Source organism: Pinus tabuliformis, chromosome 1_1, assembly GCF_031772625.1.
Source record: "Pinus tabuliformis cultivar Carrire ecotype Pingquan chromosome 1_1, CPIR1, whole genome shotgun sequence".
Classification (NCBI taxonomy): domain Eukaryota; kingdom Viridiplantae; phylum Streptophyta; class Pinopsida; order Pinales; family Pinaceae; genus Pinus; species Pinus tabuliformis.
In genome coordinates, this window is record NC_142297.1 from 965600837 (window position 1) to 965626831 (window position 25995).

Genomic DNA, 25995 nt, shown 5'->3' on the forward strand with positions numbered 1-25995 from the left:
TACAAATCATCAACTAAAGGAAAAAACAAGAACACAAGTGACACTGTGATTTTTGGACTAATGTCCCCAGAAAAACCCAATGTGGGAAAACCGATGCAGTTATCTGAGGGTTTTATTACTAAGCAGTTTCATAATACAATCTGGGTGCCAAAAATGGCTCACCCAACAAAGAATGCCCTTGGCAGTAGTACCTCTCAGTTAGAGATAGATATTTCGACTAAAAACCTCGGATGAACAATCCCACAGCTCTCAGCTCCAAACTGCCCCACGAAATCTCCCAGGGTCATCCTCTAGGGACTGCGTCAGCCTGTCTGGCCCAGCATCAGCCCAACTAGCCCTGTGTCAGCCTCTGGAGTCTCTGTGTCACCCACGTTGGCTCTCCTCAAGCATTGCGCAGCTCCTGGCTGCCTCTGCGTGGCCTCTAGCTACCTCTACGTGGCCTCAAGCTAGCTCTGCGTCCCTCTCTCCTGGCTTTTGTGCTGATGCTCCCGGTACCCTCTTTGCCTCTCTACTTCTGTATTCACTACCCCTCAGTTGCAAGTCTAATCACTCCTTCGATTTCCTCAACAAGCCCTGCCCTAGAAAATCGAATTCTTGATCAACTCGGTGTATTCTCCAAGTGACTCTTAAGCCTCCTCTTATACTTTTCACGTTGACAATTCAACGGTCTAGATTAAGTCCCTAGTCAACGGCTAAAATTACATCTGGCTTGATCCATGACTTTTGGACAATTCTAACTCAATTTTATATTAATTCACATTAATATTTCATTTTCCCTAAGTTTAGACTTAGGGACTCCATTAAAACTATTAATTATTTTAATATCTCCCAAATTGGTTAGATTCTGCCCAAACCATTTCTGGGTATTGGAGATCTCATGTGCTTTAGCCTCTCCACCAATTTTCGTGGCTAGAGCACATCCAATGCTACCCCAAATCAGCACATGACATCATAAGAATTATCCTAGTGGTGAAATTCTTTGAAGCTCTTCCAATTGTTGAGAAATCTAGGGCATGAATAGTTAAAAGATTTCTCTGCTTGATAATTGCTTGTGATATACTTTTACTTCTTAGCTTATAGTCTTTCCTTCGTTATGTTATTATTGTGTTCCTTTCATCAAGACAATTACCAATATGCACAATAAAAGACAAGTGATACAGTAAGTAGGCTTGTTAGCCAGGGCCAAAACCTCTCACCTCTTGAGAGGAAAACCCAATCAAAATTCTTCTTCTAGATCTTCAATTGATGAGTACCAAGACCATGGCAAAGACCCTTGACTCTAGTATCCTCCCAAGAACCTTGTCACTAACCTTGATGTTCTACCTCTTCCCTTCCTCGACTTTCTTCTTGATCTCGAACTACTCTCCTCGGCTCCTTCTAGAGAAAATCGGTCTTTATCCTTCACACTGGCTTCTCCTCGAATTCCTATAGAGAAACTCAATCTCTATGATCTTACTGGCTTCTTCTAGAGAATCTCGGTCTTTAGATCTCTATCTTAGTCACCCAGAACATGTATCCCAGAAGAATCCTTCCTTCGTTGACCCTAGAAGAAAACTAAGCTTCGCTGACCCAGAAGAAACTTACTTCGCTACCCCAAAAGAGTCTTCCTTTGCTATGCCCAGAAGAATCCTCTTTCTCCCTTCTTTGCACTTCTCTCTGTAGCCTCTTTCTTCGCACTTCTCTTCACCGAATGTATGTCGAGTTGCTTGCCTCTATATGAGGTCGTATGTTTCTATACATACACCCTTCCTCATGTCCTATAGGCCGACATGATGACTAGAGGTTAGGCCAAATTCTTCTAGCAAGTTCTTCCATTGTTGTAGGCCGACTTGAAGAGGATAAGTGACAAGGTCTTAGAGGATACTTTACATAGACAAGTTTGAACTTTTACAAAGTGTAACATGACTTCATTACATGACAATGACTAACATTTTATGATTAGATGACAAATCATTCCTAAAGACTCTCAATGGGAGTCTTGACTCAAAAATAAAATCTCTTCCTCATGAAACCCATGAAGCAAGCAATACAATAATTTTATTTTTCTTCTTTATATGTCATTTACATAAAATCATAATTACATGTCATTATGAAGACCGAACCTAGCTACACTTTTCAACACTCCCTCTTAACTAGGGAGGTATTCATAATGGTACTTGGACATTCTCAATTTGAAGAATTTCTCATAATAAGAATTTCGGATTGGTAACTCATTTGTATAGCATCATATCAACCAGCATTGTTACATGGCAAGGCCTTGACTAACAACTCCATCTCTCCACAAGATCTGAGCTCAATGCTGGCGAGACCAATGATTTATAGACACTCTCATCATTGTCTCTCCCAGAGTACCCTACCCGGGTACTCAGGGTGTGTTCCATGAGAACTATTCTTATCTTGGACTCCCCAGCCCGCAAAGAAAATCGGTCCTCCATGACTACTCTTCTATTGGATGCCCCATCTCATCCTCAGAGTATCAGATGCCAAATAATTACCCAATCCTCCATTACGTCTCCCCTAAGTTGCACGAAAAGCCGAAACGTTTCAGAGTTTCTGAAACGTGTACATTTAGAAACGTCACCTCCCAAGAATGGAAACGCCAGCTGAAACGCCAACTGAAACATCATATATGTATATATATAAAAGAAAAACGTTATATACAAGTGAATAACATAAGCAAGTGAATAACAAATTATCTTGCAAGTAAAAAGGGAATAAGACACATAGATGACAATCTAGAAGGAAAACCAAGTCTATAATAACTCTCATAGATGATTACATGATGGTCGAGTTTCGAAGTTTCGAGTACAGGTACAGCCCAAAGCGTCGGGTTCCTAGAAGTTTCGAGTACAGGTACAGCCCAAAGCGTCGGGTTCCTAGAAGTTTCGTGCAACATAGGTCTTCCCAGGTGAAGACCAAAATGACATGTCTATCTCTCCCTCTCAAATAGGGAGGACATATTTCAATAAAGGAATGTACTCATTCCTACAAAAGGAATGTACCTAAGCTCCCACTTGGCTTAGGAATTTCCAAGTTTCTTCCAAGTAAGAAACTTATTTTCAAGCTCCCTCTTAACTAGGGACCTACAACAACTCCTCATGTGGAGATCATGGAACAACCAGCTGCTTGAAGAACTCCTCTTTTCCTTGATGTCATAAATTTCTTTTGTCATGGAGTCTTCATCTTTTGGGTCTCCTTCATAGGGCACAAACCATCCATCACTTTCATCCATGAGTTAGTCATGTCCTCATTTCATCAGAAAGTGAACCATTAGTTTTCCATCTGGCTTTGCTTCATGTCATGTTGCATTCTTTATGCCATATTTTCTGGAGGGATCTTACATCCTTCAATATGGTCTCCCTGTAAGTCATCTACGGATCTTCCCTTTGACAGTCCTATATAAGCCCATCCAGATGTTAGTTCAAAAATAAAAATGAACTCTTAAATCAAAAATTACCTTTGTGATGAACTTTCATCATCACATCTTCCTGTAGGTATCAGCATCCTGCATGCAAATTGACACATCTCCTAAGGATATTCATTGTCAAGGGTCTCCATCTTTTTCCGTTCTCATCAGAGTCTTCATATCTTTCTGGGAGATATTATAGTCAACTCTTCTTGGTCTCGAATGTTGAATGCCTTTTACTTTTGTTGCATATTTTACTATCTCTTCCCTTTTGACACACTTCATTCCCAGGAGCTTCCAATCAAAGTTTCCTTAGTTGTAGTCAGCTTCCTTCATGATTCATATTAGAACATATTATGTTGATTTCATCTAGTGTGACTTATGTCTTTCTGCAATCATTCGGAGGAGGAGATCCCTTCTTATTTTGATCATGTTTCCCAAGATGAAAATAGTGATCCATATTATCTGCAACCATATGACATGACTTTCATAATAACCTATGTAAGCATACATACCTCATATTTCCTTTTGGTCATCCAGACTTCCTGTACCAGCTTTATTTGAACAAAAGAACTTTATCTTTTAGACCTTCTTCATTGTTATGTCATCATACCATCATTCCTTGAATCCCATGAGTTGGAATTCCTGATGAAACACTTGCTTTCTTTTTAGATCAGTGAATCCTTTGATAAGGATTCTATCAGAGAAACTTGAGGATCTTTCATATCCTCAACCGGTAGACGTTTCCTCATTGATGATTGTATGATGATCCCAGTCGATGATGACCTATACTTCTTTCTATAAGTATCACTTGAGGTCTCAATGAGGTTTCCAAGAGCTCCCATTCTTTGTAATTAATAGAATTTATTCCAGACATCCTTTCTGCTTCCCATGTCAAGAGCTCTTACTTCTAATGCTTCTATCACAATGTTATTTTCTAATCTGATGCATCCTATCTTATTTACACTACCTCCTATCTATAAATTACAAGTGGAAAGTACCTGAGGTTCTTTCATCTCAGTCATAGTAGAGATCTTTTGTTTCTTCCTTCTTAAGCTTCTTTGTCTCGGGTTCTTTCACTTTCTCTGCAATATGGGATTCTTCCCTATCCCTCGTGTCCTTCTTATGTTTAGGACTATGTTGCAGGAAACGTGGGGGGAGGTCCGTTTCTGGCCGGAAACTGGGACGAAATGCAAAAACGCGTTTGGTACGGCCATGAAACGTGTTTCCGGCCGTACTGCCACGTTTTCCAAAACATAAACGTGGCCAATATGGCCGGAAACGCGTTTCACGGCCGTACAGCCCACGTTTCCCAAATAACTTGTGTTTTTTTTTATTTTTTTTTTATTTTTTTTTTATTTTTTTTTTAATTTTTTTTAGGTTATCTAGTGAGTTCTAGAAGCCTATCTAAACTTATAAAAGAGAAGTTTGTCTCATTCTCTCATCACACTATTCAGCAAGTCGTTTCTCTTGGAGACTGGCAGTTGTTTAAGCTAGGGTGTTTTGAGCAGTGAGCAAAGTAGATTTCAGCAACAGGAGAAAGAGATTTCAGCAGCAAGAGAGAGATTTCAGCAGCAGATTTGGCTCAGCTACAGCCATATTTCTCTTCTCTTTTCTGGCATTTTGGGGTAGTTTCAGCGACAGAAAATTAATTTGGGTAAGCCACATTCATTTTGTTAGTTTTTTCTTACTATCTTCAATTTTTCTAGGATTTATGCAGCCAGAAATATGAAAAACGTTTTTTATTTATAGATTTGTTTTTTAAATTTATTTTTGCAGCTGATTTGGCTCAGCTACAGCCATATTTCTCCTCTTTTCTGGCATTTTAGGGTAGTTTCAGCCACAAAATTAATTTGGGTAAGCCACATTCATTTTGTTAGTTTTTTCTTACTATTTCTTCAATTTTTCTAGGGTTTATGCAGCCAGAAATATGAAAAACGTTTTTTATTTATAGATTTGTTTTTTAAATTTATTTTTGCAGCAATGGCTTCTAGCCAAAGTGCAGCTGCCAGTTCAAGCCCTAGGGCCAACCCAAGGGTCGAATATTATCCTCTTTGGAGGCATGTGACGAAGCTTCAAAGATGTGGAGGTGGTGGCTCATGGGAATGGCGATGCAATCTTTGCAATAATACGTACAAGGGCTCCTACCCAAGAGTGAAGGCACATCTATTGCATGGAGGAGGACAGGGGGTTTCAGGTTGCACAAAAACAGCAGATCCATTGGCAAGGAGGGCATATCAAAGAGAGCAAGCTGAGCCGGATGGTACTAAGAGAAGGCATGATGACCTTACTCAAGCTCCATCTAACATTGAGCCAAGGATTGTAGTTGAAGCAAGAAAGAGGAGAGTTGGTCACACTCAACAACAAGAACAACCAGCACCCAAAAATACCAGAGGCCCAGGGGCATCCCCTTCAATTCAGGATAGCAGAATTGCTAGATTGGTGAATGTGCAAGCAAGAGAAGAAACTGATTCCAGAGTGGCTAGGTGCATTTATGCATGTGGTATCCCATTCAATGTTGTTCGCTCTCCTTACTAGCAAGATATGATAAGGGCAGTTAACAAAGCTCCTCAAGGGTATAAGGGGCCCAACTATGAGAAAGTCAAAACTCAGCTTCTCAAAAATGAGAAGGACCTTGTGGAAGAAATTTTAGCTCCAATTCGTTCTTCCTGGAGTAGCTCTGGGGTTACCATAGTCTCAGATGGTTGGACAGATATAAGGCGTAGACCATTGATAAATATCATTGCCACTTCCCCCAAACGAGCAATGTTTATCAAGGCAAAAGACTGCTCAGGAGAGGTGAAAGATGCACAGTTCATTGTTGATGTTATTATAAAAGCTATTGAACAAATAGGGCCTAACAAGGTGGTGCAAGTTATCACGGATAATGCACCAGTTTGCAAAGCTGCAGGTTTAATTATTGAGGGGAGGTATGACCACATCTTTTGGACACCATGCATTGTCCATAATCTGAATCTGATCTTAGAGGAGATCGACAACAAAGTTTCCTGGATAAAGGAACTCACAGGGGAAGCAAGGGAGATTATCAAATTCATCACCAACCACCACCAGTCTTAGGCCATATTTCGAGAGTACTCCAAGTTGGAGCTGTTAAAAGTTGCTAAGACAAGATATGCCTCAAACATCGTGATGTTGCGCCGCCTTGTTGAGGTTAAGCATGCATTAGTTTCTATGGTGGTGAGTCAACTTTGGATTGAGTGGAGACAAGCAGATTCAGAGCGGGTATCTATGGTGCGTAGATTGTGCCTTGATGAGAATTGGTGGAGCAAGGTAGATTTCTTGCTAAAGTTCACAACCCCTGCATTTGAGCTTCTCCGGAGTGCTGACACTGACCAACCTTTCTTGGGAGAGGTATATGATGGCATGGATTCCATGGTTGAGAGGTATATGATGGCATGGATTCCATGGTTGAGAAAACAATGGAAATCATTTCGCAAGAGTCTCCACAACTTTTGTTTGTTGATGATCATTTTGTTGGTTTGATCAAGAAAATCATTGTTGATAGGTGGAATAATTTCAATACCCCATTGCACACTTTGGCACGTGCTTTGAACCCCAAATTTTATGATGAGGAGCTTATTGCTCAAAGCAATGGGAAGAGGAAGGCACGCCATAAGGATAGAGAGGTGGCTAATGGGGTGAAAAAAGCCCTTATGAGAATGTTTCCTTCTCATCTACATAGGGAGGTAAAGGAGGAATTTGTCAGTTTTGCTGCAGGAATAGATGATTATGCAGATATATCAGCTTTGGAGGAGAGAAGCACCATGAATCCAGTTAGGTGGTGGATTTGTCATGGAACAAATGGTGCACATTTGCAAAACCTTGCCATTCGTATTCTTTCACAAGTGGCAAGCTCTTCATCAGCAGAAAGGAATTGGAGCACTTATGTTTTTATTCATTTTGTGAAGCGCAATAGGCTGGGCTCAAGAAAGCAGAGGATCTTGTTTATGTGCACTCCAACCTTCGCCTTGCATCTCGTAGGGGTCCAGAATACAACAGTGGTCCTTCTAAAGAATGGGAAGTGGATGCAGAAAATCCTGATTTGGAGCTCTCTCTTGCTGCCCTGAATATTGAGGCCGAGTCTAGAAGTGGAATTGGTGCATCATCTTCTTCAGCACCACCATCCAATGTTGAGCATTGTGTTGCTTCTATTTTTGATGAGGATTGTTATGATGAGGATTAGCCTTTTGTCTCTATAGTTCTTGCAGCCTTATAGTCTTTATTGTACTTGCAGCCTCATATACTAATATAAGTAAAGGCTGATTTTGAGATTTTGCCCTTGGATATATAATAAAGGTTGCTTTTGGATTTTCCTATATTTTTATTTTCATTATGTGATCATTCATGACTCATGAGTAAATGTGATGTAAATTTAATCTTAATGTTTAAATGTAATAAATTATAATGTATCATTAATGCTTTATGATCGCACATATATATAATAATTTTTAAATATTTTTAATATATATACATGTATATATATATATATATATATATTCGCGTTTCCCCGTTTCCAAAATTTGGGGAGGTCGCATTTCGTATCACTTCCCGTTTCGAAAACTCGTTTCCGTTTCCCCCTTTCGTGCAACTTAGGTTTCAGTGATGGCAAGGTATGTATATGGAAAAATAATGTTAAAGATGTCTTTACTCTTGGGTTTAGTGATTCATTATATCAGGTCGATGGAAGTCTGCTAGGTGTCATGTCTTATGACACATCTCTTCAGTCCGAACTTTGGCATTAGAGGTTTTCCCCCCTTCATTATAAAGCTATACTCGGTGTAAGACAAATGGTGATAGAGATGCCCGAATTCTGAATAGAGAATAAAGGTGTATGTCCAGGATGTGCTGAAGGGAAGCTCAAAAGGGGACCATTCCCCTCAAGCCAAAGCAAGACCTCTGATATATTACAATTCGTTCACTCAGGCATACCTGAGGTTGGCATTAAGAGGGAGACTACTACACCACATACTCCTGAGCAGAATGGTGTGGTGGGAAGGAAGAACCGCACGATGATGGAAGCTGTCTGGGCCATGCTACATGATCAAAGACTTCTGATGTTTCTATGGGCTGAAACTACAATCACCGTCGTATATGTACAAAATTGATGCCCTCATCAAGCATTGGGTTCCAAGACTCCTAAAGAAAAGTTCACCGCAAGGTGAACAATCTTTCGACTTTGAGGAGCTCTCAAGAAGCCAACACCAGGGAACCGAAAGAAAAGGATGATGAATCAATGCCTGATGTAGAAGAACCCATGGATCCGATTGATCCTCATCCACATGAGCCTTCCTCTTCTAGGAAGAGGCCTTCATGGCCTAGGGGGATACTTGATGATGCTGAAGGACATGCTGCACCCTGAGGAACCTTCCATCAAAGTAAGAAACTTAACAGGTATCAGGGATACCTGACCATCAGAGCACGATCATACAAAATGAACCTTCATCATTCTCAAATGTCATCAAGCATTAACTATGGAAGGATGTTATGACCGTAGAATATGAGTCTATTATAAAGAATGATGTCTGGGAAGTAGTTCCCAGACCCTGGACAAGACAATTTTTACTTCAAAATGGCTTTACAAGATAAAGCATGCAGCAGATGGAAGCACGGAAAATTATAAGGCTCGTTTTGTTGCTCGAGGTTTCTCCCAAAAGGAAGGTATAGACTATGATGAGATATTTGCACCTATTGCCAGATATACGACCATCCGCTCGATCATAGCCCTTGCCGCTTCACAAGGATGGAACCTACATCAGATGGATGTCAAGACTGCGTTCTTGCATGGCTCGATCAAAGAAGAGGTCTACGTGGAGCAACCCGAAGGATTTGAGAGTTATGATCGAAAATCTCATGTATGCAGGTTGAAGAAAGCTCTCTATGGGCTGAAGCAAGCACCCCGAGCATGGTATGAGAGGATCGATAGCTACTTGATGAAGCTGGGATTCACTAGGATGAAGCCGATCCTAACCTTTACTTTAAGGTTGAAGATGACAAGCCTCTCATACTGGTATTGTATGTGGATGACCTCTTTCTAACAGGTGCAGATCCTCTCATTCACAAATGTAAGAGGGAGCTGGCCTCTGAATTTGAAATGAAAGACCTAGGACTGATGTACTACTTCCTAGGACTTGAAGTATGGCAGAAGCCAAGGGAAATTTTCCTATCTCAAGGGAAATATGTGGTAAAGATATTGGAAAGATTTGATATGATGGACTGCAAGCCTGTGACTACCTCGAGGATCTTAACTTTTAGAAGTTATATGGTAGTGATGTCGAACCAGATTTGGGAAATGCCTCTGAGTTTCATAAACTCATTCGCATTGATGTTCTTGGTGAACCTCCGTCCGAACATATTTTTTGCAGTTAGCATTGTGAGCTCATATTTGGTTGAGCCTCACTGGATTGATGCCAGGAATCTTCAGAGATGTCTTCAGGACACAATCTCTCATGGATTAAGATACACTGCCGGAGATGTGAGACTACTTGGATATATTGATGTTGATTGAGCAGGCAGTGTGGTGGACCGTAAGAGCACTTCCGGGTGCTGTTTCACCTTGGGATCTGCTTCAATATCCTGGATGAGCAGGAAGCAGAAGTCGGTGGCTTTGAGCACCGCCGAAGCAGGATATATTGTTGCTAGCATAACCTCGTGTGAGGTAGTCTGGTTGCGAAAGCTCTTCAGTGAGCTGTTTGGATTTACATTGGATACCACTGTGATTCTCTATAACAACCAGAGGTGGGATTCGATTATTGAGGAATCCCGTATTCGTCGATTGCTCCAGCAGATAGACATCATCTTGGATATGGTAAGTTGATGAGCAAGGAGGCTCCATCGCATTAAGATGATGTACAGGTTGATACACCTTGTCAAAGCCCCGAGGAAAGATCTAATCTGTGATTTTCCCAAACGACTTGGAGTCAGTAAGAAACCCTTGCACAAGGGTCCTGCATGTTGCATACATTGAGCTCTGGGAGCTCTGAGGGCTTGCGGTTATTACTAGAGCAACATACGACCACAGGGTGACTCACCCTCCCCTGGTGGTGCACACTGGAACAAGATGATTCACTCTCTTGTGGGACAAGATGATTCGCTCTCTTGTGGAACAGGATGATTCGCTCTCCTGTGTAGCAAGATGATTAGTTCTCCTGTGAGGCCTGGATTGATGTGTTCTCCATGGCGATTGTAGCAGGATTGATGTGTTCTCCATGGCGATTGTAGCAGGATTGATGTGTTCTCCTGTGAGGCCTGGATTGATGTGTTCTCCATGGCGGCCTGGATTGATGTGTTCTCCTTGGCGCCCTGGATTGATGTGTTCTCCATGGCAATTGTAGCAGGATTGATGTGTTCTCCTGTGAGGACAGGATTGATTAGTTCTCCTGTCGAGGCATCCTACCCATGCAATCTGGGACTCATGGGAAGTACCTCTCATCTGATCAATGAGCAAGGAAATGAAGTTAGGGATCATAGTAGTACCGATGGACGCATCGTTGTAACTACCGTACTCCCTACGCTAGGATGACCTCCATTGATCTGGGATCAATGATACTGGTCTGGGACCAGTGGTAGTTGTACCATACTATGACGCTGACTTCGGGTCGGTTGAGACTGGTCTGGGATCAGTGGTACATACACTGAGACTGACTTTGAGTCAGTGGAGGATGATATTGGTCTGGGACCATTGGAGTTGTACTCACTATGACGCTGACTTTGGGTTGGTTGAGACTGGTCTGGGACCAGTGGTACATACTCTGAGACTGACTTCGAGTCAATATGATACATCCTCGATCATTTCTTCTTCTTCATAATTCGGACAAAAGCAGAGTAGAACAGAACAATGCAAGAGCAGAGCAGAACAGAACAAAACAGTACAGATCAGTGCAGGGCAGAACAAGACAAAGCAAAACAGGCAAAATAGAGCAGAGCAGGGCAAGGGTCAGGCTGTACAAGGCAGTGCATTTGATGGATGAATAGTAACGACCGATAGACAGATTGCAGATGAAGTTCTCCATGGTTGAGAGGGAGTGTTAAAATTGGCAACCAGGGCAAAACTTCATGTGGGTCATCTTATTCATGGCTAATAATATTTTTATTAGATTCCTCTCGTCGAGAGGTGTACGATTGATATAAAGATCATCCAATTCCGATAAGTATTCATGGAGATATGAATTTATTTTGATTATGGAATTATTATCAAGCCGACCTACAACTCATGTAGGCTCAGAAGCCCAACAGTCGCATCTATTCACCCACCAACATTGTGTATAAATATAAGAGGACTTTTCCTCATTTAGACTCACTCATCTCATCACATCTCTCTCTCTCTATTGCGCAAATATGAGTCTCTTCTCTACTGCGCTGAAATGGGTCTCTCTCTCTCACACATGTGAAACTGGAAGCTGTTGAATTTGAAGTTGCAACTGCAGAAGAAAAGATTGACTTGCGTGGCCTAGAAGATCTCCTCATCTGAACTGCGTTGTAGGTTCATCTGAACCTCCTCTGGAAGCCGAAACTTTTGGTGGTGGAATGAAGTCAATCCGACGAACGGTTTGCAAGATATCTACTGCCCTAGTTTGAAGTCGGAAACTGCTGAAACTGAAGCTGCAACTGCAAAAGCAAAGATTGACTTGTGTGGCCTAGAAGATCTCATCATCTGAACTGCGTTGTAGGTTCATCTAAACCTCCTCTGGAAGCCGAAACTTTTGGTGGTGGAATGAAGTCAATCCGACTGTCGATTTGTGAGATATGGTCTGCCCTAGTTTGATAATGAAGCCGCTAATGTTGATGCTACTGATCTAGGGTTTGCTACTGCTGATATGAATCAGATTTATTGTATTATTTTTCTCTGCTGAATTATTGAAGATAAAAGAAGATTTGATCAAAGGGTTTCCCCACACATTGTGGGGTTTGTCCCTGGCTAGCCGCCACATCTTGTGTCTCTTGTCTTGGCTTGTTTTCTGTCGATCGTTTAATGTTCTATCTACACTTTACTTTATGTACATGTGATTGCTAATCGGTAAAAGAAGTAAACTGTTATAAGCATAGAACATACCATAACTTAACATTCAAAGGATCCTTTTAAGAAGGTTCTTACTTCAACGAGGGAAGGTTGCCTTCTTTAGGATGATTTTCTTCCAAATGAGATCCTTGCGTCAATAAAGAGAAGATTGCCTTTTGATCTAGCCTTCCTTAGTTTGAAGAGCTTCTACTCCTTTGATGATGTATGAGTGATGATCTCAAAAGTGCTTCTTAGGTTTCGGTCTTTCTTCTTGCTTCCTTCTTGAAGATAATTTCAAGACTCTTGCTAGAGTATATTTCTTCAATCTAGGGTTTTGGTAGATCTTGATCTCTTGCTTGGTGTTCTTTGACTTGCATAGATCCTTCTTTGAAGCTTGATTCTCATGTGTCTACTTGCTTGAATGCCCCTTCTTGACTTTAGCACCTTAGCTCTGATTCCATGTTGAGAAATCTAGGGCATGAATAGTTAAAAGAATTCTCTACTTAATAATTGCTTGTGATATACTTTTACTTCTTAGCTTATAGCCTTTTCTTCGTTATGATATTATTGTGTATGAAAATTTATGAATCTAACAAACCATAAATCCTACTGCAGTAAACTGATTTGCATTACCTACTTGTGTTCTTAATTTTAACAAGTTATTTTCAGAAATATTTAGAAAATATTAATGCAAATACACTACAACCTACACCAATATACAGATCAAGTACTGAAAAAAATAAATGAGACAGCCACACAAAGGACACACTTATTTTTGGACTAAACGTCCCCAGAAAAAAAACAGCGTGGGAAAAATGGTGAAGCAGATATGGGGGTTTTATTATTAAGAAGATTTTTTAATACAACTAGGGTGCCAAATCCGGCTCACCCAACAGAGAATAAACCCAGCATAAGTACCTATATCCGGGGACAGAAATTTTGGCAAATCCAGCAACTGGATGAACAAACCCCACAAGTGATTGCGTTGTCCCCAGTGTTATGCAGTGATGGCTACACCCAGCTCTGCGTTGGAGCTGTGTCACCTCCTCTAGGAGCTGCACCGCCATCCCAGGGAGCCTTCCCGGCTCAAAAATCGATCTGCCGAACTGATGCCCGATCTGCCTCACAGTAAACCCATCACTGCCTCTAAGAGACTGCGTCAGCTCTCTAGCCTCTACGTCACCCTCTTGAAGTTGTGGTGTCTCTCTCTGGTGCTGCACTGTCTCTTTGTTATGTATTTTGGGCCTTGGACGAAAGTCCCACTGTCGAACTGCCCCCCTTTGCACTAGAAGCTTAATCTGAAATTCTTAGCAAACCATGCCCCAAAATTTTGATTTATACTTTTCCTGTTGAGAAATCAACAGTCGTGATCTAATCTCTAATCAATGGCTAAGATTAAATTAGACTTGATCCTCGTCACTTAGAAGCTTCTCACCCATATTTGCATTAATTCACTTTAATTATTTTAATTTCCTAAGTTTTAACTTAGGCACCATTAAAAATAGTTAATTATTTGAATAACATGCACTTCGGGTGGAATTTCTCCAAACGATTTCTGGGTCTTGGAGATCCCATGTGTTCTAGCCGCTCCACTAAATTTCGGAGCTAGAATACATCCGATGCTACCCAAAAAATCAACATTTCTTTCATCAAGACAATTACCAATATGCACAATAAAAGACAAGTGACACAGTATGTAGGCTTGTCAGCCAGAGCCAAAGCCTCTCACCTCTTGAGAGGAAAACCTTATCAAAATTCTTCTTCTAGATCTTCAATTGATGAGTACCAAGATCATGACAAATATCCTTGAATCTAGTATCCTCCCAAGAACCTTGTCACTAACGTTGATGTTCTGCCTCTTCCCTTTCTCGACTTTCTTCTTGATCTTGAACTGCTCTCCTCAGCTCCTTCTAGAGAAACTCGGTCTCTATCCTTCACACTGGCTTCTCCTTGACTTCCTATAGAGGAAATCGATCTCTATGATATTACTGGCTTCCTCTAGAGAATCTCGGTCTCTAGATCTCTATCTCGGTCACCCATAACAAGTATCCCGGAAGAATACTTCCTTTGCTAACCCCAAAAGCAAACTCTCCTTCGCTGACCCATAAGAAACTTCCTTCACTACCCCAGAAGAGTCCTCCTTTGCTATGCCCAGAAGAATCCTCTTTCTCCCTTCTTCGCGTTTCTCTTTGTAGCCTCTCTCTTCGCACTTCTCTTCACCGAATGTATGTTGAGTCGCTTGCCTCCAAGTGAAGCCGAGTGTGGCTATATATACACACTTCCTCATGTCCTTTAGGCCGACATGATCACTAGAGGTTAGGCCGACTTCTTCTAGCAAGTTCTTCCATCGTTGTAGGCCGACTTGAAGAGGATAAGTGACAAGGTCTTGGAAGATACTTTACATAGACAAGTTTGTCCTTTTACAAAGTGTAACATGACTTCATTACATGACAATGACTCTAACATTTTATGACTAGATGACCAATAATTCCTAAAGACTCTCAATGGGAGTCTCCACTCAAAAGTAAAATTTCTTGCTCATGAAACCGTGAACCAAGCAATACAGTAATTCTATTTTTATTCTCTACATCTCATTTACATAAAATCATAATTACATGTCATTATGAAGACCGAACCTAGTTACACTTTTCAACACCAATTGACTCGATTATTCCTTGAGTAGGTAAATGCTTGAAATTTGAGCTAGGGCATCAAATTTCAGCCTCCCTAAAAGCAATATTGGCTTATATTTGATATCCATGACTCCATATACCCAAGGGGCAAGGCACTAGTCCACGTCTTTGGTGATCAACCTAAATTTTAATCCATTTTCTCTCACTAAAAATTTGCTCCTTTCAAGCATAGAGAAGAAACTACGGCTTAGTTTGAATTTCTAGGGAGAAGGGTTTTTCAAAATTTGTGAGCCTAAACATCAATTTGACTTGGTTTGCCACAAAATCTCTCAATTTGGTGGGCATTATTGGGTAGCAATTGTTGGCTAGCGCAAGCCCCACGGAACGGGTATAGGGTGTGAAGCCCAGAATTTTGGGTAATATTAGGGTAAAAGACTCTGCATAAAGCGTGAAGCGCAAACTATAATAGGTTGAGTCAAAGGGTAGTCTGCCCAAAAATAATGTAAAGAAATAGTAATAGAGTCGGCCCGCGGAGGGATCGCGGGCCAAGGGAGAGTATAAATAGAGCGTGGTTCTATGAGGGAAAGGGAGTTCTTTGAAAAAATGGAATGTAATGGGTTCTGAAAGGTAATAGCTTGAAAGCATTTATAAGTCTGAGTCAAGGGAGTAGGGTAGAAGGTAGAGGCTCTACAGCTGTGTGCGCAGAGGCCTGGTAAGTCTGTAGTTGTGTGCGCAGACCCCTGCAACTGAGTGCGCAGGGTAGATCTGGATGTATTGGTGAAAATTGATAATAAAGATAAGTTTCTTCTGAATTCTGTGCTAATTGCGACTTCACTGTTTTATGATAAATGAACTATTGTGATTTCTGCATTTGCTATGATTGAATACATGTGAACTGGGTTAATCTTGATGCGCAAAGTAACCAAAAGTAATAAATGTTTGCTTAAAGACCGCTTTGACTAGACCAAACCAAGTGACTCAATCTGTAATAAGCGCGATTAGGATATTCTGATCTGCGCGGATCTGGCGCAGCGCGAGGCTGCAGAACAGCGCGCGAGCCCCAACCCACATCCAAGACATCCCCAGGGTGCGGAAACCTGGTTCCAGCACCCTCCCCTGCTACCTCGGGTGAGACCTCAGTCCGCGCTTCGCGGGCTATTGCCGAAAGCGCCGGTAGCTGCGGGATTGGTTTGGCTAAACAATTCTTCTGAACCTGGGTCAAGCCCAAATAAGCCAACAGGCATCCACTCAAATTTTGTCCATAAATTCTCTTTCCTTAGATGTTTTCCCTAAGAGGGAAACCCTAGTCTTTATTCTCTAAACTTAAAGACTGGTTTGAGGGTTTCATGATCCTTGGAGTAGCCGATTTTCATTGTAAGAAACCCTTTCCCTCTAATCTTGACCTTGAGAACACTTATTATCATTGAAAACCTTGAAGCCCCAGGTCTGAACCTTGTTTTTTAGGGCTTTTCTTTGAGAGAAATTTGCTTATTCGAAGCCTTGAACCATTACTGAATCTCTCTCTTGAATGAACTCTAGTAGGGTCATTGTGTACATCAACATTAACATATCTATTTTAAGTGATTCCTCTATCACTGAGACTCCTCCCATCAATGAAAATCTGTAAGGAGCAGGGGGTTTTGGCTGAGGTGACATTGGGCCTTTACCCCATTGTTGTCTCATTGTCTACTTTATACCTTGTAGGGTTTCCCTCTCCAAGGCCTCCTATATTTTGCGGCAACAGGTACAATTTTGTTTTTCAAAAACAAATAAAGTGCTATTGTATCACATGACGTTGCCCTTACTTAAAAAACAAAATAGGTAAAACAGATGATATTACCCACCCAAGACATTCCTATCACTTACAAAGACAATTGATCATAAAACACATAAATCAAACCTACCAATGCAACTGTACAAATAAACCGCACTGTCCTTGGGAACTACTTTACATCTCCAGCAGGAATGTACTGCTAGTAATCTACCTTTAGATCAGACAATTCTCATCTTTCTATCAGCATTTTCGGGCTCCAATCTTAGAATAAGTTTGCAAAAATCTAAATCCTGTCAACGGTGGAAATACTGAGCATTCATGCAATTTTGGTATGCACTCAAAGGAAAGGAAGCATGGACTACACCCATCAAATTTCCCATGGAAAATTACAGAATGATCAAATAAGGAAGTACATTTGGTGATACTAACTGCAATACACTGAAAAATGTTGTCTTAATATAGGGAACAGAGTGATAGAGAGATGTAAGAGACAATGGGGAGACCATTTGTTTGGACTTTGAGGTAGTGGTACTATAAACTTTAAAGACTACGCATGTAAAACGTTTTATATACAAAATACTCACAAGATCAAGTCTCATGCTAAATGCAGTAAGAATAATTTGTGTTACAGTTATGTGCTATAATATGTAACTGCTATAGGAAAAAAAAAAAAGGCTATGAGCCCAAACCTGAGAAACAAGCTTGATCTTCACATGGTGGAATGCACTTTTCTGTCTCTGAAGTGCCACATTCAGCATTTACAAAGCAACCAACACTGGAATCTCCCAATCTCAACATGTCTGAAGAATTTTCTTCATTTATTAGGGCATCTGTTTGAATGGAAGAATCCTTATTGCACTCGGTAAATTGCTTTTCCTGAACCTTTACAGCAAACTGCTCCTTCTCCCCAGGATGATTAACTTCCCTTGCAGCCTAAAACTACTTTTATTATTTTCTCATTTTATAATCAGAACATAAACAAATATGCATGTGCTTTTGGCACCAATTAAGAAAAGCAAGCAAAAAGCATTACATAAGGTCTGGGCCAATACATCTTCAAAACTAGATATAGTGCCAAAAGAAAAAATATTATAGCTCACCAATATTGGGTTGTCATTGCATTCAGTGATAAAGATATCTTTATTGCTTGCATTGCCACTTGAAGAAGCATAACATTGTAATATATTCATATTAGATCCATCCACGCCCTTGCATTTTGATTGAGCATCTGCCAAAATATTCCATGTTATATTGTACATGTAACTACACATTCTTGAGATAATTGAACAACTATCCCCATAACATAAAAGATCACTACTTTCTGTACATCATAACTGCCTGAAAATAAGAGAGAACTACATCCTTACCTATAAAACATACTTCACATTCACATGCCTGAACCTTGTTTCTGTTTGGAGATTCAACATTTTCACCAGTTTCAACGAAGCAACCAGTTGAACTTTCCAAAGCAGTAGTCCCTTGCATACTGCTGTCATTGTGTTTCTCATCATAAGCTTGTGATAAATTATACAAATTCTCTTGGACAATTCCTTCGGCTTCATCCCTTATACAGCTCTGCTTCTCTTTTACAACCGAAGAGCATCCTTCCTTTGATGCCTGAAATTCATTCAGATTTTCCGCATTCAGTTCCCTAACCTATGAAGCAGTGACAATTATATTGTATGCTTCTGAGCTACCAAAGCAAAATCTTATTGTGAAACCAAGACATAGAAGAAGAATTGACCATAAATATCTCATCATAAAATATAGAAGCTCACCAACAATGTGTTGACATCATTTTCACCTATCAGCTCATCTCCATCACTTGCATGAATATTCTGATTTTTGCTACCTTCCAAAATAACTGATGCTTTTATTTCTTCACAATTTGATAGAGTACCTGTTTTATACTTTAGGAGTTATATCACCGCAAGATATGCAATGACGGTACCTTACTCTACATATCAAGAAAGGACACCATATGCCATAAAGAAAAATGTGCTTTTGAATCAGAAGATCATTAAACCCAGCATGAAATGCAAACATTGTGTTTACATGAAAAAACCTCAATTTCCATTTCTAGAAAATTACCTGGAACAGTTTCCATGCCATCAACATGCACAACTGCAACTCCAGAACTCAAATGCCCCTCTAAATTTTGTATGCTTAATTTTTCATCAACTGGAAAAACAGTATGGGAATTGCATGCCAGAGAACTGTCTGCAATAATTTCTTTTTCATGTTCCATCACCTAAGACAAATGAAGGAAAGAAAAATAAGGATATGCAGCATCCTGCAGATAAAATAAAATAAAATAAAATAAAATAAAAATAAATAAATAAATAAATAAAATCCACATTCTACACCACATAAGCTTCAAAGAAATAGGAAAAGGAAAATAAGTGTGTTGTAGATAGTTCCTTCTTTCTTACCAGAAAGGTGTTGTTATTGTCATCTCTAGCCAAATCTTCACTGTTTATGTCATTTGGAGAATCAACCGCATGCATCACTAAAGATACATTACACTTATGACATTCCAATTCAGCATCACTTCTTAAATTCTCGGACTCATGCCTCAGCCGTATTTTCATATTTTCATGTTCCAAACAAGCACAGCGCTCCTTCAAGGTTTCTACTTCAACTGATAATTCCAAACAATGTTCCTTCTCCTTCTTCAGCTTTAGTTCAAGCTCTTGAGCATGATCTTCCATCATCTGGTCCACAAAGCAAGCACAAGATTGAAAAATAAGAACAAAATCTGAAATCATAAACATCATGTGATGCATAAAAATTACAAGAAGGATTTTCGTCGTGAACAATACTAACTGATATGATCCATGATTATTAAATCATGTACAAAATAGACTTGAACAAACGATAAATATAATTAGTACACTGCGTTGACTATGAATACAGACAAGAAACCATTGTCACAGAAAATATAACAAGACCAGCTAGGCATCAAAAGTCACTGGCAAGTCTAAACAGTGACAGATATAGTAATAATGTCATCTAAAAGTGTACCTTAACTTTTGCTTCATGGTCCTTCAGCACACTGGCTAATGCTTCTGTATAGACGGCCATTAGTTGTTCACGGTTTTCAAGCTCTTTCTGATTCAATGCACGTTCAATCTCAATGGATATTCTCTCTTTGAGTTCCTCTTCAGTGAACACTAAAACTGAAGAAGAATCCCTGATACATGGTTTCTCTTCCCCTTTATCAGGTGCACTCTCAGACGAAAGACTACCAGATGAACTTCTGTCCTTGACCAAAGCTAATTCCACAAAAAGGCCTCATTAGAAGCCACAAAATATGTCACTAGCACTTAAAATGATCTAACAAAGAAACTGTTAAATATTCCAACTGACAACTTAGTTGCGCTTCCAAGAAATAAATTCACAAGTAACCAAAGCCTCACCAATGGAATCTTCATTCTTTTCTTTGTCATCCACTTCTGTCTTGCTGTGCAAACTTTGGGCACTGAATTGTTCCTTACTATGGCCAAACTGCGACAACTAGAATACAACAGTGAGACATAAATCACAATAACGCTGGAAGCATGAACAAAATTTCAATTTGTGTAACTCAAAAGCCTGTGATAAGATAATTTTACGTGTACAATTGACCAAGGTATAGGTCAATGGGAATAGAAAGTGCAGTCTCCATAGAACCCTCAATAGGCTGTCGTGGAAAATTCAATATTGGTTCATTTGGAATAAATGAAATAAATGCATATAAATATGGAAATTTTTATTGACACTCACAAATATGTGCAAGATTTATGTCTAAGCCCTCTAGTCCTGCGCATAAAGATGTGAATAGAAGCACAAAAAACAAAAAAGAGGTCCATTAACAATAAGAAAAACAGCATTCTCCATTTGGTTCTGATCTTTTTTCCAATGTCTGTGAACACCGAAGGTGCTTCTCTCTATATATTCAAGCAAGTCGCATTTACAAGTCATTCAGGAGTTCCTATATGTGCCTAGTTAAAGAGAATACCATCAGGGCCTCAACATTTACGTCAAAAGCTGCAGCAAATAATTGAGAAGAAAATTTGAATCAACTACTGATGAATCAAATTTGAACCAACTTCTAACATAAAGGATTATCTGCAGTTACATTCATTATTGATTTCTATGTGTATCTTCTCTGTTCTTAATCCTCTTAGTCACATAACGTCTAGCAGCATACAGCATGCCAATAAAGGATAAGAAAACAATGCATTGAGCAAGAAAGCAAGAGTACCAATATAATGGCTACACTGATAACAGGTGCGGAGTTTCTGTTACATGTTCTCCTAAAACAAGTATACCATTATAGGAACTCACTGAATAGTCAAATCAGTTCATCGATGTGCATCCACACTACTCTTAGAATTAATGTAAATAAATTCAACTCAGTTCATCTCTGAACATCCCTACTACTCTTAAAAGTAGTAACCAATCTCATTAAAAAATAACACTAAATTTCTTAGTCCTAAACGATGCCTACCAAAAGCACAAGGGATAAAATCTCACCTCTTGACTACTCGAGTGGCAAAACTTCCTCCTCTTTGGCAACAGTCCTTTAGGAAATATGCTTGAAACTCTTTTAGCTCGAGGCAATGCAGTCGATTCTTCAGAAGGGCAGTTGAACCTGGAAAAATTGCAATCATTGAAAATGAATTTATTAAATAAGTGTATATCAACAAGTCATTTCATCTTAACATAAATTTAAGATGTCCAACAAGATTAAAAAGAATGACCCAACAACTATGTGAGCACAATAACAAAGAATATGCTGAAAGTGGGTACAGGTGCCCAAGACAGCGGAAATTTTTCCCAAATTTGCAACAAACAAGAAGTTGGAAGCAACAAAATATATATACAAGTTGGAAGCGAAAATATATTCTCACAATCTAGTTGTTGGTACAATGCAAAGCTTTTAGAATCCAAGAAGATGTAACAAACCATCACTTAAGTAACAGACACCCTTCTGAGGACTGTTTGGAAAACCATCCTATAAAATGGCCATAGAACTAAGAAAAGAAAAAGATGATTGTACTTTAGAAGCCCACCATGAAATATAATCCAATGCAAATGGACTATTCCTGAAATCATCCAAGTCATGTTTCATGCTCACTCCCCATATCTTAACATCATTTTCAAACTAGACTCTTTTCTTCACAAGCTCTAGCCCTTTCTTAGCTCAGCCTTAGGGCAACAGAGGCTCTTGTACATAACCCTACAATCCTTAGATGATACCATTTCCATGTTGTCATAAGACGAAGGAGATGATAATTTTTTGAGGTTTCTTTGCTACTTTACACTATTTGTATCTCCAATATTTAAAACAATAAAAAGGTTGATCTATTGTCATGTCCCTTCCTAAATTATTTTGGAGCGGTATTAATTTCTACATTTTTGGGGCCAATTTTGGAGGTGACGGGGGGCCATTCGATTTTATTAGGAGGCTAAGCCTAGGAGAAGTTATTTCGATATGGTTAAGTATATGTGGGGGCCACCCATACTAGGGGAATACACATTCCATAGTTCGATTTGCATGGAGGGGAAATCGATGGTTAGGTGAGGGACCCATGATGAAGGGAAAATGGAGGGAAAAGTGCTCCACAAAATCTATATAAGGAAGGCATCTCTCCTCATTTGGATATCTTATCTTTTGACATATTGAACTCAATCTTAGTTGCTTGAGCTACTTAGTCGGGTTACTGTGTTGTTTAGCACACGAGTGTCTCCGAGCAGAGATCTCAACCCTTGCTTCGGTGGACTTCGAGTGCCAGCCCTAGGAGGGAGTTCTTCTTCATCTCAGTTCGTAGCAGCAGCAGGGAGACGAGTTACAGCAGTTGTAAGTGGAGTAACAGCAGCAAGGGGAGTAACAACAGCGCAAGGATTGCGCAGTCACAGTGTGAGGCACTCCGAGAAGTTAGAAAGACAAGAGCATCCTTCATCATTTTCAAGAGTATAGAGGGCAGCTACAGACAAGAGAGTCATCCTACACATAACTCTCATTTCATCACATGCAGGACTAAGTCATCTGCTCCATGATTGCGCAGTCATTACAGTGAGACTCTTTGGGGCAGCACCATCTGGGGGAGTTTGGAGATAGAAGGTTGGGAGATCATTTGGAGGGCCATTTGAGCAGGATTGCTAGAGTTGTGAGAGCAAACATTGACAGGATCAGTCATAGCAACAGAATTCGAAATTGGAGGAGGGACAAGCTGTGAAGGGTCAATTTTTGAAGGTTGGAACCAAGGGAAGCCCTTTCGGGGTTTTGCTAGGTTTTGGGCAAGGATCACACTCCTAATTTTATAGAATTTTCTAGGCAGATCTAAGGGGTCAAACAAGGGTCCCAACTCAGCCAGCAACTAGAGGAGCTAAGGGGAATTTGGGCCAAAATTCTGAGGTCAACATTTGGTGAATTCCTTCATGGGTTATTGTAGGTTTCTTGCGTAAAGGCTGGGATTAAATTCCCATAATTTTCTGAGCAACAAGGAAGGCTCTAACAGAAGATCATTTCAAGCAACAGAACCATTCTAGGCGGTGACAACGCAACTCTTGGGTCAGATTACCAGCAGATTTGAGGAGGGTTCCATTGTTCATTTTGGGTTTTTTCTAGCTTGCCATTGTGGCAAGCCCAGGTGCACCACTTCCACATTATTGTACCTTTCTCCCAGATTATAATAAAATGGCTCAGTCATTGGTTATCCCTAGACTTTTATGGGTGTGCACTGAATGTTTCAATTTTATGGTGTTGTTTTTATTGTCTGCTTTGCATAGCACTATTTTTCCTAGTTTGGAACATTACAATGGTATTAGAGCATGATCTTGGCCTAGTTGTGGTAAATTAGCCAGAAGATCATGGAAGCTTTGGGTATGAGGGCGCAGTGAAATCCACTATGAAGAAATTCCGGGGTAGAATTCATTGGGACGATGAGAGGTTGGCCCAGTTGAGGAGGGTGATAGACCAAACCCATCCTCACCCTTACAACAGAGACGTTAGAGGTGAGCAGGTCGTGGGGGTGCAGCCATCCACATCATGTGGGGAAAGTTGACCAGATTAGAGCACCAGATCTCCTCAAAAGGAGCAAGCAGGAAAAAGACGGTTAGAGGGTGAGACCAGGGGGCGCTTTTGTTGGTGGAGACCTGGCTTTAGATATCAGAAGCCTAAGGAGGAGGTTGAGCATGATGCTGAGAGTCCACAAGATGGTGAGGAGCACATCGATATACCCAGTGTGGCGCAGGAGTTACCTTTATTAGAGACCTCTTTGATAGCCACAGTTGACACCTTGGTGGAGAGAGCCTACACACATAGAGCCATCTATTGAGGGGGTGCCACCCATGGACGAGATGCCAACAATTGCTAAGGTACCTGGAGTCGTGACTAAGTTTTCAGGTGATAGATACCCATGACGATTCCATCAGTTTCAAGTCAACCTCCTAGCATTAAAAAGGAAGGTCGCATTAGTGCGAGAGGCTATTATGCAGCAGAAAGAGGAGCTGGAGGGCATGAGAGTAGTTTTTGCTGAGTCCACGGCCAAACTGACTCACTTTGGGCAGTGGTTGGATTCCCTACTAGTGCAACTAGACTGCACGTTGGGGCGTAAGAGCAACCCTCTTCGAGCATACATAGATGGGGCTGGCAGCACTGTGAGGCTACCTTTAACCATTGGACAGAGAGAGACAAAGCGAGCTAGTAAGATTTCATGTGTTGACCAGGCTAGCGAGATGAGACAACCTGAGTTGCCCAAGGTGCAGCACTGGCATCTTGGGGTTGTTCTATGTGCGGGAGTTCGTGCATTTGATCACTCTCTTGGGGTTGGATGGCGAGAGATTCTAAGTTGGTACCCTGTGGAGTGGGTTATGGAGATGGTGGTGGACCTGGGTGTAGCTCAGCAGGAGCTTCCAAGCACTAGGGATACCGACAACGCAGACTGGCATTGAGTTCTGAGTGGGACTACCTATCATTTCCCGGGTATGCTGGTTGAGTACGGTCGGGATGGTACAGTTGACCTAGTAGTTGAGCATGCACAATCGCTAAGGTAGTCATAGTCAACACCAATGATCAACCAATTTATGGAAAGACTCTTTTGGTTTTCTTGGTATGGAATTTGTGTTAAATTATGGTATGTTCTATGCTTAGAGTAGTTTACTTCTTTTCTTCTTATTAGCCACAAGTTAGCAATCACATATACATTAAGTAAAGTGCAGATAGAACATTAAATGATCAATAGAAAACAAGCCAACACAAGAGACACAAGATGTGGCGGCTAGCCAGGGACAAACCCCAATGCGAGGAAACCCTTTGACCAAATCTTCTTTTATCTTCAATAGTTCAGCAGAGAGAAATAGTACAAAATCAGAATTATGTAATTTTATATCAGCAGTAGCAAACCCTAGATCAGCAAAGTCAAACTTGTTCAAACGATTTGAAATTGACCTCCAATATGCTTGGTCAATTTCCGGTCAACTAGTCCTCGAACAGCCTGAAGAAACAGCCCTTGAACAGCCCCAAAAACATAGTCAAACTATTGTTGACTGAAGTCAACATACTGCCCAAAACTAGGGCAGTCAATGCTGGTCAAACCTATGGACGGATTGCCTCGATTTTTATGCCAAAATCTGTGGCCTACCTAGGAGAGGCAGCCACACCAAAACCGCACCCTTGATGAGTCAATGCTTGGTCAACATAGGTCAAAGAGACCTTCAGCAACTTCTGCGTCCTCCTTGCCCTAATGCATCCTCCTTCTTCCCATGTGTAAGTTGCTCCTTGTATAACCCAAAGCTAAGGAGAGAGAGAGAAGAATGAGTGAGATGAGATGATGAGAAAATGAATCACCTTTCTTGTATTTATATGATTCACTAGCCATGTGTGCCACACATTTAACTACTGGCCGACCTTAACAATTTGTCAAGTAAATACAAATAAATTCTTATCTCCATAAATACTTGTCAGAATCGGATGATCTTTAGATGAATCCTACACCTCTCGATAAGAGGAATCTAGGAAAAATATCAGCTTCCATAAATGAGGTGACCAACATGGAGTTTGGCCCTAGTTGCCAATTTTAACACTCCCTCTCAACTAGGGAGAACTCCATCTGCAATCCGTTTGACCGTCGCTACTATCCCAGCCATCAAATGCACTGCCCTGTTCTGCTTGGCCTTG

General features: G+C 40.6%; 1 protein-coding gene across 2 annotated transcripts in view; it reads right to left on the reverse strand.

The window, feature by feature from the left end:
- Positions 1 to 25995, reverse strand: part of LOC149217708 (uncharacterized) — a 369289-nt gene that overhangs the window by 106245 nt on the left and 237049 nt on the right. Inside the window, exons 10-18 of one of the 2 annotated variants that reach the window (XM_089393059.1) lie at positions 21348 to 21465; positions 20249 to 20336; positions 19854 to 20104; positions 19262 to 19543; positions 18921 to 19080; positions 18608 to 18729; positions 18197 to 18446; positions 17930 to 18057; positions 17519 to 17762 (exon numbers count right to left, since the gene is read on the reverse strand). In XM_089393059.1, coding sequence (XP_089249185.1) covers positions 17519 to 17762; positions 17930 to 18057; positions 18197 to 18446; positions 18608 to 18729; positions 18921 to 19080; positions 19262 to 19543; positions 19854 to 20104; positions 20249 to 20336; positions 21348 to 21465 — 1643 coding nt within the window. Of the gene's footprint in view, positions 1 to 17518; positions 17763 to 17929; positions 18058 to 18196; positions 18447 to 18607; positions 18730 to 18920; positions 19081 to 19261; positions 19544 to 19853; positions 20105 to 20248; positions 20346 to 21347; positions 21466 to 25995 lie in introns of both variants that reach the window. The other variant, XM_089393058.1, reaches the window with a different exon arrangement.